The sequence below is a fragment of the Giraffa tippelskirchi genome, chromosome 1 (assembly GCF_054371585.1).
Source record: "Giraffa tippelskirchi isolate mGirTip1 chromosome 1, T2T-mGirTip1v1.2.pri, whole genome shotgun sequence".
Taxonomy (NCBI): domain Eukaryota; kingdom Metazoa; phylum Chordata; class Mammalia; order Artiodactyla; family Giraffidae; genus Giraffa; species Giraffa tippelskirchi.
The window spans coordinates 192,249,357-192,267,999 of NC_137275.1; the positions used below are offsets into that span (position 1 = coordinate 192,249,357).

The window sequence follows — 18,643 nt, forward strand, 5'->3', positions numbered from 1 at the left end:
CTTTGCTCATCCACAGTCACTCAGAGCAAGGACTAGCATGCTCCCTCCCTGTCAGTCTGTGCTTTTCTCCAAGCACCACACCACTTCCTCCAGGCATACCTACTCTCAACTGGATTCCAGAGCAACTGCTCCTGGGCCAGGTCTGGGGACCAGGAGCAAGCAGGTATTAGTGTTTGTGTGTTTGCCCTTGACTCACCTTTACCCTTGAGGGAACTTCTGTGTTCTGCTTCAAGCAATCTGAGAATCCCAAACTGACCTTCTAACCAGTCACTTGGGACCTTTTTCCTGCTGCCACTTGGCTACACATACACAAACCACTTTGCACTGGAATATTTATTTATTTTTACTTGGCAAAAAGTCAAGTGCTACATTTTGAAAAACAAAACCTCAAACAATCAAACGCATTTACCCATCACAGAAGAGGGTCTGGCAACAGTACAAAACATCCTAAAATTATTTTTTTATACAAGTAGGTTTAAAATGAGTTCTGTGAGAACTAAGAAATCTACAGCTTGTAGTTTAATAATAGAAAAAAATTAAGACAATTAAAAGGTCTGTAGCATCCAGCATTTTGCTTAATTCCCTGTTTATAGCACCTATGTCTCTAGGTTAGAAGATGAGAATTCTAGAACCTGTAGTGTATGCCTTGCAACACTATACAGGGTGGACTTGCTGTCTCCCCTCCCCATCAGCCCGCATCAGCAAAGAGAAGACACTATTCTTTTTTTCAATCTCCTCAGTTACACCAGAGCAGGGGGGGACAACTTGGACACTAGAGACTTGGACACTAGAGTGCAGGAATATGATTTCTTTCCCCCAGAATGGGCTGCTACCAGAAACAGAGTATGTGCTTAGAGTGGTGGAGGAATGTGGGGGTGGGAACAGCTCTTATCTGCAATATGATGCATAAAAAAGCAAGGAGTAACTGGTCAGTCAGTTGCCTACAAGTTCAAAAACCTCAGACTAAACAGTTCAAGGGCGGAACAAATCACTGATCACATCACTGCTTTTACATGCACAACGCTGCTGGCTGCAGGCCACCCCATCGCCATCCCAGGGCGGAGCCAACAGAGTGACTCCACTGTCTTAAGAAAACATACATTCCACACATGAGGCACTCACTACACACAGATAAATCCCCTGCTCATCCCCACCCTCCTGAATTGAACCCATTTTAGAAAACAAAAGCAAAACTCACTGGGGAGATTAGAACAAAGGCAAAGAAGATTCTCCTCAAAGCCAAAGGGACCAAGCATGTGAATTTTAGCAGACCTGAGGTCTCCTACTCCAGGTCCCTGAGAAACCATACCAGGTCTTGTCTGAGAGGAGGGAGAGGGAGGTTGGGATGGAAATTCTTTTTACCAAGTCCCACCAGGCCTTCTGCAACTGCCAGAGCTGCATCTTGAACTGAGACTCTGATGTTTTGGGGGGAGTGGCCATGGATTTGACCAGATGGGAAACTAAAGTGGAAGTGACACATACACAGAAATGTCCTCCCCTGGGGGACACAAAGAAGGGGAGAGGCAGGTGGGAGATGGATTACTTTGGAGTCCTGGCATCAGAGTCCCAGGAAGCTTTCAATCGAACTCGAAGGGTTTCCCACTGGTGATTTGTTTTCCTTTCTATTTTTACCGCCTATAATCAGTGTTGTTAGACTTTACGAAACAAGATAAAGACCAGTCCCAAAGCTGGACTCTGGGAATAAAGTTGTTTCTTTTATAAATATTTTAATTACAGTAATCCTCACTCCAGGTAACTTCAGTGACACACAGTACTTGCAGGCACACAAGTTCTCGCTTACACACACATACCACACATACAACACACACACAGCCCCCAAACTTTCACAGAAAGTCTAGGACAGCAACTATATAATTATAAAGGAGCCCTACCTCTCAAGACTGAAGTAAGGGTGAGAATGACTATGTCAACCTAAGGAACCCAGAGAGGGGAGAGTGTGTGTCACTTAAAGAAAAAATACAAACAGGAATTAACAACAATGTCTGATTGAGAAGCCAGAAAGAAAAAAGATAGTAAAGTTAAATCCTGCTTACCAAAAAAAGAAAAAAAACAAAACAAAAACCAAAAAGTCCTTTAGATTTCTGTACAGAGGTTCTTCCTGTCAAGTGCCTAAAGCATAGGCAAACTCTGGTGTTCCCACTAAAATATGAGGGCCTCACACAACTGGAAAAAAATCAAAAGAAGAAATGGAAACTGAAGATGGAAGTTAGTGTAAATCTCTGCATTTTGGGAGAGAGTTAGCTGTCATTAGCTCCAGAGCCCAGCATAGTTTCCATGGAGCCCTGAAGGGAGGGGACCTCCTGCCACAAAGAGTTTCGTTCCGGACGAGTCGTAGCAGTGGGTGTAAACAGCATTGGGGAAGAAATCAATGTCCGAAAAGTAATTCCGCCAGGTTTCATCATGATTCTATGGGGGAAAAAAAGAGACTCTGTTAGCACTTGTCAGAGGGGCAGAGAAGGCAAAAGAAGGGACAAGGATGCTTTCTGGGCCCCTTGAGAGGAGAGGGTCCTGTTATCTATCACTGAATCCTAGGAGACTGGTGCTCACGGACTTGCAGACCCATTTCTCCAAATGACATTAGGGAGGAGCCAAGTAGGATGACGAAGTGCTACGCAAGCCTAAGGTCTTCTCAGGACTGCTGGAACCAATGCTTTAATAATTCACTGGCAAAAAAAAACAAATAATTCACTGGCAGTATCAGTGGGAGGCTCTTTCTCCTGGGTGTTATCACCTGTGGGTTATCCTGGGTCAACTGGTATATCTTCTGGGCCTCAGTTTTCCCATGGATGTGAAGACACAAAAACAAAAATCACAGGAAAGTGTCTTTACCTGCCTCTTACTAGTGAAAAACTATGCTGTGTTAGTAGGGGTGGGAATGTAAAGACAACTTTTCTGTCACTGGCCAGTAACAATATGAGGCCTGGGCTTACTCACCAGCCAGCCTTTGCCAGTTGTTAGTTTCAGGTTCTCTCCTGCGAGTTTGGGCTTGGACCCGTAACAAGCTGAGAGCTTCTCTTCCAGGAATCTCTGAGCTCGGATGTCATAGAACAGCAGGGAGCCCTGCCCTGTGCCCACAGTGATGATGTGCTCATAGAAGCTCACTGACCGGATCCCTGAGAGAGAGAAAAGTAAAAGGGCGATCGGATCTGTGAGCCTGAATTTCTCTGGCACTGAGTTCACATGCCACCTGGACATACCACAGCACCTTTCCTGTGGCAGATCTAGATCATGCACAAGCCAGAGCACCGTGATGCCACACTGGCCATCTGCACACTAACAGGAACCTTCCCATAAGCCTCAAAGAAGCGCCTGATGATGCCTGAGATGCTTGTGGCCTAGGACCGCAAGTCTGCCCTGAACCTTTTCACCTCCCCTTGGCTCACTCTGAAGTCATCCTTCATCATTCTGAGCTCTTCTCCGATATATGTTTCTAACCCGCACTGAAACTGAGGGTAATGTGCATATTTATAAATCATTACATTAACAAGGACTTTCTTGTAATTGACCTAAAACCACTACCATGGCACGGCAAGAGGTCTTTATCTGGTATTGTGTTAGAGGAGTGGCAAACAGCCTAGAACTCAAGACTCAAAGGTGCACAGTCTCTCACTTGTGAATTTAAGACAAGTCACCTAATTAATTTGGGTCACAGGGAAAACACATCTGCTGCATCTGTGGATTAAATAAGAGCATGCGATGCGAAGAGGTCTCACTAATATTTGTGAAATCAATATCTCCTTATTAGGTTTGAATGCCACTCCTGTAACAGTAACCAAAATCTCTTCACTGCAGACATCATTCCTGCCAAGGCAATTTACTCTTTCCCTTACTTACACACAGTTACTCTTTCTGTTCTGAAATGTTAAGTATTTCAAGGATAACTGAAAACAAGCCCAAAACAAGGGCCATATCTGCAACATTTGCATGAAAATAAATACTACTTGAAAGAGAGAAGCTAAAGTGTAATCCATGCAGTGCCTTTTAACCACAGCCATGTTTTTGCATGAGAAGGGGGACAAAGGAGAGATAAGAAGAAAACACTTTGTTAAGTCGGATCAGCTGGATTCTGGTCCCTGGGCTGTTCCCCCACCAACCAGTGTGATGCTAGGCAAGTTATTTAATCGATCTGGGTCCTAGTCTCCTCCTCTATAAAATGCGTATAAACTGCCTCCCACAGGGTTCTTGGTAAGATGAAATGAGACGGCTGACAAAAGTATTCTGAAATCTTTAAGTACAGTACAAACATGCCTTTTTATTCCTCAATAAAGAATGAGGGTGCCCTCAGAGAGAATATGCTATTCAAGATTGGTGGTGGTGGTGATGAGGGGTTTTGAAGTCTAGTTCATCCAGTGGTCAGAACTAAATATCTTCTTTATCTTTATTGACATACAATCGATATACAATGCACTGCAAATATTCAAAGTACACAATGTGAAGTTTTAACATATGTATATATCCACGACACCATCACCACAACCAAAATAACATTATCACCCCCAAAAGTTTCCTCATAGCCCTCTGCCAAATTCCCCCTCAGTATACTGCATCATCTCTTAGCATAAAATGAATTTTCTAGTTCAGGCAGAGTTCCAACAAAAAAACTAACACAGGAAAGAGAGTAGGGCGATGTGAGGGAGCACGGAAACCACCAATATCCTGACGGTTAGTTTCCATCAAAGGCTTCTGTGACCACACATTTGTCTAAAGTGTTTGAAGCTTGGCTGCCATGCAGGCATTCCAGCCCCCCTCTGTGTCACCAAACACCTTCATAAAGTTCACTGTACTTGTCGGGAAACCAATATAGAAACAGAAGGTCAAAAACCAATGGCAGTGCAGCTGTAAGCCTGAGGGGCACACAGGGCTCTTACCACTGCCTCGCTCCCTGGAGCAGACAGACTTGACGTTGTACGATGGCTGTCGAGGATCCAAGAAAGAGACGTGAGCTTGGGAGCCCACTGCATAGACTGACCATTCATTACCATAGGCCAGGCACACATTTTCACGGCAATATGGCAGTTTGGTGGAGAGGAGCTGAAAACCGAGAGAAGAGAAAGGTAACCATGGTCATACTAGAGAGTATACAGAAGGGCGCTCTTCTTTGCTGCCCACCTCTGTGGGCTTTCCTCATACACAAGACATGCAAAGTCAGAGATGAAAAGACATGTATTGCTCTATCCCAAGGCGTGTTAGAGAAACAAAGGGTGGTGATAATAAACAAGATCTAGGTACTGAAGAGGACTAGTTAGAGGAAAAGGTCAAGCTGGAATTAAATAACGAGAAGCAGAGAGAAAGGCCAAAAACCACAGGCTGTTTCCAGGGATAACTCCACGGCACTAAAGCCAAGGGCCCCTCTGTTTTCTCTGCCAGGAAGAGCCCAACCTTCTCACTTATCTTCAGGTAGGGGACCTGCAGCCTAAATCCCCCACTGTGTGGTAGCTTACACTACAGAAAGCACACTTGTGGCTCTGCTCAACCCCAGGCAGCCCAATCAGCGCTGACCCTGGATCCTTATCATTTAGCCATTCTTCAGAGCCCACTGCAGTTGAGGCACCCAGCAAGAGTGGTGGAGCACAAAGGCTACTGTGACATGAAGGAATCAGTAATTCCTGGAGCTCTGCTTCCTCTTGAAAGAGATTCCATCATAGAAGGAATAAGTCTCAAAGGCCTCTGGGACAAGAACAGAGCAAAGGATTCACAGGTATGTTTAGCTTTAGGCAAAAGCTGCTTGCAAATATTGTAAATTCATACCTTGCATTGGAGAAGGAAATAGCAACCCACTCCAATGTTCTTGTCTGGAGAATTCCATGGACAGAGAATCCTGGCAGGCTACAGTCCATGGGGTTGCAAAGAGCTGGGACATGACTAAGCAACCAACACACAAACCTTACATGATTATTTTGGAGATGACTTTCCTTAATTGATTTTTGTCAACGACTCCTAACATTTAGGTTTGCCTGCCCTGACAATGTTGCAAATAGTCCACAATCCATAAGCAAATACTGAAATGCATTGTGGAATGGAGGGCTGTGAGTTAAAGGAGTCTCTCAGCAAGCCCTTGCAATGTGAACAATGTGAAAGCATCACCCCAGTGACTTCTTTAGAAGATTTTCAAGAGAGGCAGGCTAGACTCAGAATTTCATGCACCATGTGATCACATGTCCAGACACTTCAAGAATTTGTGTTTTAGATAAGAATGAAAAATTCAGAGAAGATTACAGTATTTTAACTTTAAGGTGAAACTACTAAGTCATGTCATCACACCTTAGATAGGGTATTTTCAGCCTTCCAGAGATGAAAGTAGCCATCCAGCGATACTGCTCCCAATTCCTGCAAAAGCAATGAAAAACAGGTCATACACACAGCAACTAACATACAACAATAAGCAGGAGAAGACCTGCAGGATGGGGTCCTCCATTCCTCACTTGGATCCCATGATGGTGCCAGGGATTATCAGCCCCTCATCTCACCCTATGAAATGCAGCTGGACAGCATAATAAAGCAAGGCTGCTTCTTGAGAGAACCCAAGAATCTAGTCCAGGCTTGAATGGAGACACCCAAGGTTCAAAAAGCCAGTAGCATACAATCACAACATGACATCCCGTTTGATAGTTAGAACAGAGCACACACATGAAAGTCAGTTTTGTAAGTCTCAGTGTGAGAGGGTCTAAAGGAAGGAGATAAGTCTACCCCTAACCCCTAAATATGGATGAGAGATGGGAGGGTAAGGAAACTAGCCCTCAAATTGTAGTCTGATGCAAATTTTGGGAAAAGCCTTTCTTCTCTTATGGGTCTGGGTCTTCAAACCAGCAGTCTACTTAATAGTTCAGTTTCAGGAGATCTGACTCAGATGATTAAACTTGATGGAAGCACTGAGAAGAGGCTGTGAAGAATGAAAAGAAACTGAATACGGGAGGGAAGAAAGTGACTGCATGTAGGAAAATCATACCCAAAGTAGAGCACCTGCAAGGTCACGTGCAGATGAGACACAGATCAGAATGGCCTCGGGGAAACTCTGAGAGGCTAACAGACATGAACCATGCAGAGAATACTCACTGCAAGGGGTAGGTTTCATAATTTTAGTTATAATCTTTCTCAGAGAGAGAGAGTGTTACTGAGCATACCTCAGTCTTCAAGAGATGCCGCTTGGGCTCAGAACTGAGTTACTCAGTAAGCTCTGACTTGGGAAAAGAGAAGGGAAGTGCATCTTCCAAGACATAAGCCAGGAAACTGAAGCAACGGGAATAGGCTTCAAGGACCTCTGGCAAGCTCATACCTTGTTCTTGTTGTTGAAGGCCAGAGCCCGGACCTTGCAGTTGTCAGGGTTTGTGTCCTCCTTGGGGATGTCCTTTAAGGCCTTGTGAGTGATGTGAGAATACACAGGGACTCGCGACACATTATGCCTTGCATCACTTTTGGTCAACACATCATCTGTCACCTCCCAGAGTCCCATAGAACCATCGCGTGAGCCTGCCAGGCAAGGAAACCATGGGTATCAAACATACCAACTTGACACGAGACAGTCCCACAGAAGCCAAAAGGACTTTCTTAGCCTAGTTCTCCGTGTACCATGTTCACATGTGCAGAAGTCTGGCCAGTGGCCCACGCCAAAACAGACAGCAGTATGCATTTTAACAGCTACACTGAGAGGATGATTCAACTGAAATGTAGGAGTTAATATATAACTATATATGTGCATATTTTTTTGACCATGCCTGCCCCACCACCTGTGGGATCTTAGTTCCCCAACCAGGGATCCAATCTGTACCCCCTGCATTGGAAGCACAGAGTCTTAACCACTGCACTGCCAGGGAAGTCCCAAAATGTAAGCTTTAAGTGTAATGTGGTTGGTGAGACCTTTCAAGAGAACATAATACATTTGACAAAGCTCAGTAATGTTCCAAGCCAAATGCACAGGTTACTGGGGCGTGAATGCACAGGTGATTTCTACTAGGCAACAGGATCTGGCAACTTCCACTCTAGATCAGTGGTGCTTAACATTTTCTGAGTCATAGTACCCCTTCTTCAGACTTAGGAATGTTAAAGACTTGTTTCTCTAGAAAAATACAGAGCTACATTGCACACTCAACTTCAGGGAGGTTCCTAGGCCCCTTAAAGGGACCACAACCCCTGAATTAAGAATGATTTTTATAAGATGAATGCTTAATAACATAAATTGTTTTCCTTAGGAAACAATAATGAAGCACTTAAAACAGGTCTATTGGATAGATATAAAACAGTATATCAAGAACCATTAAAAAATATTTTCAAATTCCTTTCAGTATCAATATTTGCCAACATTCCTTTCAGACCAGAAGGTGTCCCTCCCACACTTTAAATCTCCTGAATACGTCACAGTAAAAACTGTCTAACATGGGAGAAATATCACACAACTTGTTTGCACCGCAAGGTCTGTGGACAGAGGTTCAAAACAGAGGGTTCAATGTGTGTGAAACCCAGAAAAGGCCACCAAGAGGAGGGCACATCTGGAGAACTACTTAAGAGTTATAATGCAAGTTAAAAAAAACACCACAAGCTTTATTATGAAAAATGTCAAGCATGTTGAAATGTTGAAAGAATTTTACAATGAATTATATATTTACATCTAGAGCCTACCATCAACGTTTTCTTATACTTGGTATATCATACATCTAGCTATCCCTCTAAATGATCCTCTTAACCTAGTAATGATCCTATTTTAACAACTGAAATATGTACTGAAAAAAGACTAGCTAGATGTATTTAAAAATGTTAACAGTGGCTATCTCTAGGCAGAGATTGTGTGGGTAATGCTTTCTTTTTTTATTTGAATTTTTAAAATTCTTATAACAAACATGTTACTTTTGCAGTAAGGAAAGAACTAACCTGGCAGCAACATGAAGATCAGATTAGAGGAGATAAGACTAGAATCAGAGGGAAAATACGGAAGGACACTGGGGTAATTCAAAAGATAGATGATGAACACCCAGAGAAGACAGAAAATAAATTGAAGGATATAAGACATATTTTAGAAAATCATATCAACAGGGCTTGGTAATCTACGGAGACTGAAGAGTCTTAGTTCCCTGGCTGTGTGCCTAGGTAGAAGGTAGGAACATTTACCAATATATGTCAACGGTAGGGAGAGGTGTGGTCCTCGGAGGGAGATGATGAGTTTGAATTCCCTGAATCTGAGGGGAATGTTCATCATCAAGGGGTTGATGTTCATCAAATGTGAACATTAACACTGGTTAACAAGTATTGAACATTTTCACTATGGCAGCCACTAAACACTATCTCATTTGATCTTCCCAATGACCCTTTAAAGTACAATCATTATCCATGTTTAAACCCAAATCTTAAAAAGGCTTAAATAACTTGTCCTCTATGCTAATAAGCAGTAGGACCAGGATTCAAATTCAGGTCTTTATTATCAGAGCCAATATTCTTTTTTTTAATGCAGCAAACCTATTTTAATGTTAATGGTACACCAAACATTCTTTTTTGGTAAATAACAGAATCTTGTTTATAACCAACTAAATAAGACATCTACATAGACTTAAAACTATCTGGACTTTCTTGCTGATGTGACCTCTCAGAGTATGAAATTCCTGATTTGGATGTAAATGAAGCATAACTGAAAATTCAACAGCTTTTTTTTTGACTGCACTGTGCAGATTATGGGATCTTAGGACGCCAGCCAAGGATCAAACCCAGGCCCCTGCAGCTGAAACGCGGAGTCTCAACCACTGAGCCGCCAGGGAAGTTCCCCCCAAAAAATCTTCCCCCTGCTCTCCCGCACAGCTGAATGTTGGAGCTATTAATATTTGCAACTGAGCTGCTTACTGCAAAATTTTGAGGCAGTTTCTCAATCTTTGTATATCACTCCTCCAAATTAGGCTTCTTATTGTCTCTGCACATATTATAGTTTTAAAATGTATACTGTGTTTTTACTCTTTAGCTTCCATAATTGTATGTGGTGTTGTGTATCCTACAATATGTCATCAGCATGTCACAGGGCATCTCTATCATTAGGGTAGGGAAGTGTACCAACTTATTTGGATGATCAGGAAACTGAAACACAAGCTTCTTTCAATATGTAACACTTTGGAGAACACAGCATTTGAAGATTATTATTTGTACAAAGCTGTATTTCCTCAATTTAGATGGCAAAATTATATATTAGGAACACTGATGGGTTTTTGTTGTGTATGTAGAGTTTTTATTTATTCTACAGTTAATAAGGAAGGTATGTTCTATATTATCATAATTGAAGTCTCAATAGAAGATGAGAATAGCACATTTAGATTTCAATCTTTTTTTTTTGGTCGTTCCATGAAGTATATGGGATCTTCCCCAATTAAGGATTAAACCAGTGCCCCCTGCATTGGAAGTCTTAACCACTGGACCACCAGGGAAGTCCCTAGATTTTAATTTTTTACTATAGTATTAGTTGACTTACAATATTATATTTGTTTCAGGTGTACAGCACAGTTATTCAATATTTTTATAGATTATACCCCATTTAAGGTCATTATAAAATAACAGCCATATTTCTCTGTGCTGTACAATATATCCCTGTTGCTTATTTTATATACAGTAGTTTGTACTTAATTCCATACTTCTATCTTGCCCTCCCCCCCTCCACTGGTAGCCACTAGTTTATTCTCTTTTTCTGTGAAACTGTTTTGTTTTCATACATTCATTTTATTTTTGGATTCCACATTCCAGTGATAAGAGTTTTTGTCTTTCACTGACTTATTTCACTAAGCATAATACCCTCCAGGTCCATCCATGTTGTTGAAATGGTAGAATTTCATTCTTTTTTAATAGCTGAGTAATAGTCCATTGTGTATATATACCACATCTTCTGTTTTTTTAATTTTTACTTTACATTGGAATATAGTTGATTAACAGTATTGTGTTACTTTCAAGTATACAGCAAAGTGATTCAGGTATATATATACATCTCTATTCTTTTTCAAATTCTTTTCCCATTTAGGTTATTATAATATATTGAGCAGAGTTCCCTGTGCCATATAATAGGTCCTTGTCGTTACCTGTTTTGGCTTTTTGGATGTGCCATGTGGCTTGTGGGATTTTTAGTTCCCTGCCCAGGAACTGAACTTGTGCCCTTGGCAGTGAAAGCGCAGAGTCCTAACCATTGGACTACCAGGGAATTCCACAGTTACCTATTTTATTAAATTTTATTTTGGCTGCTTTGGGTCTCGGTTGTGGCACATGGGATTTTCACTGCCTCATGTGGCATTGTTCGTTGTGGTGCAGGGATTCTCCAGTTGTGGGGCTCTGGAGCACATGGGCTTAGTTGCTCCTCGGCCTGTGGGATCTTAGTTCCCAGACCAGGGATTGAACCTGTATCCCCTGCACTGGCAGATGGATTCTCACCCACTGCACCACCAGGGAAGTCCCCTGACCAATTTTTAACTGAGTTGTTTATTTTTTTTATAGAGTTGTACGAGCTGTTTATAAATTTTAGATATTAATCCTTATTGGTCATATCACTTGCAAACATTTTTCTCCCATTCCATACGTTGTCTTTTTTTGCTGTTTCCTTTGCCTCAGGAGATCAAATAAGACACTGCTATGATTTATATTAAAGAGTGTTCTGCCTATGTTTTCTAGGAGTTTCATGGTTTCCAGTCTTACATTTAGGTCTTTAATCCATTTTGAGTTTAGTTTAGTATATTGGTGTGAGAAAATGTTCTATTAATAATTTAATTCTTTTACATATTGCTGTACAGTTTTCCCAGCACTTCTCATTGAAAAGACTGGTTTTTCTCCATTGTACATGCTTTGCCACAGATTTACTGACCAGTTTACTTCTTTTTCTGTCTCATTGATCTCTGAGTGTCTTTTTGTGCCAGTACCATGCTGTTTCAATGACCATAGCTTTGTAGTTTAGTCTGAAGTCAGGGGGCATGCTATCTCTAGCTTTGTTCTCTTTTATCTCAAGATTGCTCTGGCAGGACTGTCTGATGGTACAATGGATGAGAATCCACCTGCATTGATCCCTGGTCCAGAAGATTTCACATGACGTGGAGCAACTACACCCATGTGCTACAACTATTGAGCCTGTCCTCTAGAGCCCAAGAGCCACAACTACTGAGCCCAAGTGCCTAGAGCCCATGCTCCACAACAAGAAAAGCCACCAAACGGGAAGCCTGCATGCTGCAACAAAGAGTAGCCCCTTCTCTCTGCAACTAGAAAAAGCCTGTGTATAGCAACGAAGACCCAAACCAGCCAAAAGCAAGCAAACAAACAAACAAAATTAAAAAAAAAAAAAAAAAAATTGCTCTAGCAATTTGGGGTCTTTTGTGGTTCCATATAAATTTTAGGACTGCTCTAGTTTGATAAAAAATATAATCGGTATTTTGGTAAGGATTGCATTAAATCTGTAGATTGCTTAGGGAAATACAGGTATTTTAACAGCATTAATTCCTGTAATCCAAGACCATAGGGTATCTTTCCTTTCCTTTATAATATCTTCAATTTCCTTCATAAATATTGTACAGTTTTCAGAGTATAGTTCTCTCAGAGTCAATATTCTTTCTTCTTTTTAAATTGAAATATAACTGATTTATAATACTATATTAATTTCAGGTAGATAGCATAATGACTCAGTATTTTTGCAGATTATATTCCATTATAGGTTATTATAAGATACTGAGTGTAATACCCTGTGCTGTACAGTATATCCTTGTTGCTTTATTTTATATACAGTAGTTTGTATCAGTTAATCCCATACCCTTAATCTGTCCCAACTCCCTCCCTCTCTGCTTTGGTAACCATAAGTTTGTATTCTATATTTGTATTCTGTATCTGTTCCTGTTTCAGAGCCAGTATTCTTAAAACCTGCTTACTGTTCACAAAATGTAGCCTTGGAAGCTATCAGCCTGAAAACACAGAACACTCCCAGGGTATATTAAAAGAGAAGGAAAGCTCTCCAAAAAAGCCATGTTCTGGTTCCCAACAACCCCATTTAGTTCAGGTTACTGTCATACACATAGTCCCTATAGAGGGGACATGATTCAGTCTTTGCCCTCCAGGAGCTCTCATTTCTTGGGGAGACAAATGACAGGGAATCCAAAAGCTTCTGAACCACTACTGAAAAATTCTGAACTGTGACTATGCTTGTCCATTAGATTTCTCTTCCTTCCTTGCTGTTTTCTATTGCCTTGCAAAAAAATCCAAAGAAAGAAACATATATGTTCCCTTAGCTTTGTTCGTAGCAGTCCTAAGCATGGGCTTTGAACTCAGAGCTGGCTTCAGATACTGACTCCATCTCTCACTGTCTCTGTAGCCTCTGGCAAATTATAACTTCTCAGAATCTAAATCTTCTCAATTGTGAAATGAGGCTAACAACGCAAACCTTCTAGGATTGTTATAATGATTCTATGAAATAACATATGAAGTACTTAATTTAGCAACTCTTGTGATTTTTTAAAATTTGAGAATCTGGAATGGGCGATTATATTTTTACATATATATATATGCAGGCATGCTCCATCGCTCAGTCATGTCTGACTCTCTCCAACCCCATGGACCGTACGTAGCTCCTGAGACTGCTCTGTCTATGAAATTATCCAGGCAAGGATACCAGAGTGGTTGCAATTTCCTCCTCCAGGGGATCTTCCTAACCCTCATCTCCTGTGTCTCCTGCGTTGGCCGGTGGATTCTTTACCGCTGTGCAACCTGGGAAACAAGGTACCCAGAAAAGCTGGCTGGCACTCTGAGCCTACATTCTAGGCTGCTGTGGGTATTCAGAAAGCATTTGAGTATCTCTTCACTTATTTCCACATATTTTTCCTGACTGTTCTACCATTGGGAGGGGAATTTCCCCAATCCTGTACAGCTTTTTCAACACTATATAGTTGTGCAGAAAATGAGAATTGCTCCTAATACTTTGCAGAGAACAACTTTTCCAAAAGCACTTTCCCAACTATTGTCTCAGCGAACCCCAATAAAATGTTGAAGCTAAGGGGCCATCACGTAGGCTCTTTAAATAAAGGCAGAGTATGAATAATAAGTGTGCCAGTACTTTCAGTACTTTCCAGATGAGGAATATACAAGGGACATGACTTATCCAAGGTCACATGCTAAGTCAGAGAAAGAGACAATACTAGAAACAAGGTTTTCTGGCCCCTGGCTGATGGTCGGTTACTGGGCTATTTCCAGTCACACTACTATCCCTTTTTAAACTTCTAGCCTCCCTCCCTCCCTGCCACTCCAGAATTCCTTATGAAAGGGCAATTTACCAGACACGGCCATAGTGTCACTGATCCATGCAATGGAAAAGATCCAGTCCTTGTGTCCATCCTTCAGGAGGAGGGAGTGACAGGTGCAGGAGGTGGGGGGGAAGGAAAAAAGAAATGAGTAAAATGAGGATTACAACACAGACCCCTGAAAAGCTTAGAAGTCTGAATGAAAATATCTTTGTAAAAATTACAATTCTGATCTCTGGTGATCACAATCCAAATGGCATGATCCTACAATCTTTAACTTGTCTTGAGAAGCTCAAAGCTGGAATGAAACTGGCTTGCCTATGGGCTATAAACACGGCCGGTGGACACAGTGCTCCAGCACTCTCTCCATTGATGTCTTACCTGTGGCTCCTACACACCATTACCCATCTCTCATTCCTCCAACTTCATCCTGGCACTCTCCCCTTTGTTTCCTGGGACAACAGCTAGAACCGACCTCTATGTTCTTCCATCTTCTGAACTCTCTTCCTCAGACATCAGCATGGCTTGTACCCACACTTCCTTTAAGCCTCCCTGCTCAAGTGTTATTCTTATCAAAGAGGCCTTACCTGACTACCCTCTGCAATAGCATCCTCCACCACACTCTCTCCCTTTAGCCTGCCTTTACTCTTCTTCATGGCACTTACCGCTCTGACTTACTGCTGCTACATTTTGGTTGGTTTATACGCCTCCCTTCACTTGAGCACAGGCTTCAAGAGGATAAGGGGGCTTTGTCTCTTTTATTCACTGCTGCATCCCTAGAGTCTAAAACAATGCCTGGCCACAGAAGGGTTGTAAATAGTTGCTGAATGAATAATTTAATAAACTTTTCTGACCATGGGCAGTAGGAAATGTGTAAACACTGTGGACTCAAACACCAACCCACTGCTGCTGGCATCTGAGGTGTGCTGCTCGCATCTTTATCAAACATACCTTCTGTCCACATCTGAAGCTCTCTGTGGGGAGCGCAGTACCCACTCTGAAATCTCTGCACCCACATCTCACCATTACAACTCCTCACCCCCACCCCAGCCCCCGGATCAGCAGTAATCTAGTGAGCAAACTATTCCTTCCTGAAGGGCTTACGGGAAGAAGGTCCATGTTACCTGCTGGGCTCTGTTTAAAAACTTACATCTCCCACACACACAGGATCTAGTGTAGGCAGCCGATAGATGGCAAGACTATTAGGGTTGTCTCCTCCAGTGGCTAACAGTGTTCTAGAGGGATTCAGCTCGATAGCATGGATACCGCAGCCCTGCTGAGTCACACCTCCAGGCTCCCGGTCCTTCAGAATGGGAATCTTGGTGATCTGGCTTGTCTGGACATCCACTACAAACAGCTACAAGTGAAAAGAGATAAAGAAGGTGAAGTTTCTCTTCAGTGTGGCTGACCTTGAGTATAAATATCCATTCATTCACTCAGTTATCCATCAAACATTTAATTAATGTCTACTACATGTTAGACCCTGGGAATTTTTAACTGCAAAGTCAGGGCTACACTAGTCAAATGAAACATGTAAATAAGAAAACATAACAGAGATAGGTATAATATGTTATGTAAACACAGAAGAGGAAGAAGTAAATTCTGCCTGATATTCAAACATGGCTTCAAACAAGACTTGTATTAGACTTTGGACCTAATGAACCTGATGAAAGGTTTTCTACTAGTGCAACTGTATTATGTATCACTAATTCTTATCAATACATGTGTAGAAAATTATAAACAAAACACATCACAACCACTATTAGACATAAGTGTAAACCATACCAGGTTTGCTAGAGTGACCTGAGATATGAGAGAGTAAGAGATATTCACATCTCAACTACTTATCTGTTCTGTGCCTCCGTGTCTCTGCTTATGCCGCTCCTTCTGCCTGCGATGCTCTTATCCACTACTGTAACAAACCAACCCTCTTTCATTCTCCAAAATTCAACTCAGAGAAATGCTTGATAGAAAAGATCAGTCTTAGAGAAAGGGCATTCCCAATGGAGTCTATTATTAAACTCTTTATGTGAGTCAATGATTCATTCCTTTATTTGCTCACTGAGTCAGCACCAATTCAATGCCAAGAACTGTTCTAGGTGTGAGAAACCTAACTACTAGGAACGATCTCTGTCCTCATATACCTTATAGTCGAGGAAGTTCATTCAAAATTCTATCAGCAAATCTCAGAGTGAAGCCAAAACACGTCAAATCTTTGTATAAACAACCTACTGCTTGCACAGGAAGATCTATGAAAGGAGGAAGTAGATAAGTCTTAAATTTAAAATAGGAAAAGAAAAGGAAGAGTAGCTAGAATAAGAGTGTCAAGCAGAGACAGGGCGGGGGCAGGGCAGGGGGGGCAGGAGCAGATTTTAAAAAGAAAGGAAGAGTGAGGGGAACCACTCCCAAATCTGTAAACCCTGGCAACTATTTAAGGTTGACCCCCACCTAACTGGTGCCATCACCAATGTGTCTGACAGGCAGTTTCAAATTTTCAAACTTAATGTGTCTAAAACAAATTATCTTCCTCCTCAAATTTCATCTGATGCCACCACAAACTGCCTGCTCGCTCAAGCCTGGGATTCACCCTAGATTCCTAACTTCCTCCTAAATATTCTTACAGTTGGCTCCTTCTTCTTCATCCTCTCTCCTCTACACAACTTGCCTTCAGGCAAGGCCATCAACAGAACTATACTCCACACTATAATCATTCATCTTCCTAAAGAATGGAAATCCTCCCATGTCCATTAAAAAATATCTAATAGTTCTCCCCTTCTCCTAAATTCAACTTCCCTGGTGGCTTAGATGGTAAAGCGTCTGCCTACAATGCGGGAGACCTGGGTTTGATCCCTGGGTCAGGAAGATCCCCTGGAAAAGGAAATGGTAACCCACTCTTGCCTGGAAAATCCCATGGACGGAGGAGCCTGGTAGGCTACATCCATGGGGTCGCAAAGAGTCGGACACAACTGAGCGACTTCACTTTCACTTTCCCCTAAATTCAGGCCCTTCAGCATGGCATCAAGATTCTCCTCAACGTGGCCCCCTATCTATCTCTCCAGCTTCACATCCTTCCATGGATGTTATACTATAGAAAGAACTGCTTATAAATTATTACTCACACAAAAATCTTCAATGAAATATAATGATTATTTCATGGTTAGGCTGTTTCAATGCCAGAAATGCTTTCGCCTACTCTTCTCTTTACCTGGCCATTATGTTCTTATGTTTCATGATTCAGTTCAGACATGTCCTCTACTAATATTTCTTAATGTCCAGGCTGATTAAGTTCCTCTCTTGTAGGCTCCCAAGATAGCCCTCTACTCACAATACTTAGATCTTATCACAGGTTTAAAATATTCACTTGTCTCTCTTCTCCATTAAGCTAATAATGTCCTCCCAATTCCAAGAGCAGGGGCTTTATCTTATCTGGTTCTGTTCTCCTGCCCCAACACAGAGCTACACCATAAGCACTTAAGAGTAACCACCTTACTGGGGCCTGCCCAAAGATTTTAGGGGACCCCTACCTCCCTGCACTCAGAATGGGGCCCTGTAGCTGAGTTCATCTGATATAAGCCCAGATGTCCAGATCACAGCACTGTCCTGGGGTGGCCTCCTGGCTCAGGGAGAACCAGTCCAGAGCCTAGATTAGACTAGGTCATTCAAATTCTCTCAGCAGTATGGAACTGGCTGGTGGCGCTAAACCAAACTGGGTGGCCATTTTCTACCAAAGCCATCCCCAGAGAAAAGGAAACAGTAAATTTAGGAAGCATGGACACCCTTGGTTCCTAGTGGCTTTCCAATTCCTAGCTGTTTCCTTCTGAGATCCAGGAATACTTTCTGCTCTTGGGTTTGCGAGCTAGCCCTTCCAAGAAATATGATTGGGTTTTCTTTTGTAATAGCCTGCCAGATTTCTCTGTCCATGAATTCTCCAAGCAAGGATACTGGAGTGGGTAGCTATTCCCTTCTCCAGGGGATCTTCCTGACCCAGGGGTTGAACCTGGGTCTCCTGCATTGCAGGCAGATTCTTTACCATCTGAGCCATCAGGGAAGCCCTAACCTAACTAACACAGCCCCTCAAATGTTTAATACAGCAAAATTTATTTCCCACTTACACCTGTGTGTTGTATGGGACAACGTACCCGTAATATGTCAGCTTCTAGACCAGTGATTCTCAAACTGCTTATCACAATAACCTGGGGAAATTTCTTTTTAAAAAAAACCACAAAACAAAAACAATTTCCATAGCCTACCATAAAACTCCTTCAATGAAAAAGTTCTGAGTTTTGGGTCAGTAACACTGAATTTTTGTCAAAATCTCCAGGTGAATCTACTGACTGTTCAGGTTTAAAAACCACTGATCTAGAGCTGTGCTAGTCAAAGGAACATCTGGAAGCTTGCTGGAA

At 42.0% G+C, this 18,643-nt stretch overlaps 1 protein-coding gene across 3 annotated transcripts in view; it reads right to left on the reverse strand.

The window, feature by feature from the left end:
* Window positions 1–318: 318 nt before the first annotated feature.
* Window positions 319–18,643, reverse strand: part of DCAF12 (DDB1 and CUL4 associated factor 12) — a 37,251-nt gene continuing 18,926 nt past the window's right edge. For all 3 annotated transcript variants that reach the window (XM_081519603.1, XM_081519588.1, XM_081519595.1), the window contains exons 3-9: window positions 15,391–15,597; window positions 14,274–14,334; window positions 7,295–7,488; window positions 6,283–6,348; window positions 4,890–5,052; window positions 2,956–3,134; window positions 319–2,427 (exon numbers count right to left, since the gene is read on the reverse strand). In XM_081519603.1, the coding sequence (XP_081375729.1) occupies window positions 2,269–2,427; window positions 2,956–3,134; window positions 4,890–5,052; window positions 6,283–6,348; window positions 7,295–7,488; window positions 14,274–14,334; window positions 15,391–15,597 (1,029 nt within the window). In that variant the 3' untranslated portion in view covers window positions 319–2,268. The remainder of the gene's footprint in view (window positions 2,428–2,955; window positions 3,135–4,889; window positions 5,053–6,282; window positions 6,349–7,294; window positions 7,489–14,273; window positions 14,335–15,390; window positions 15,598–18,643) is intronic.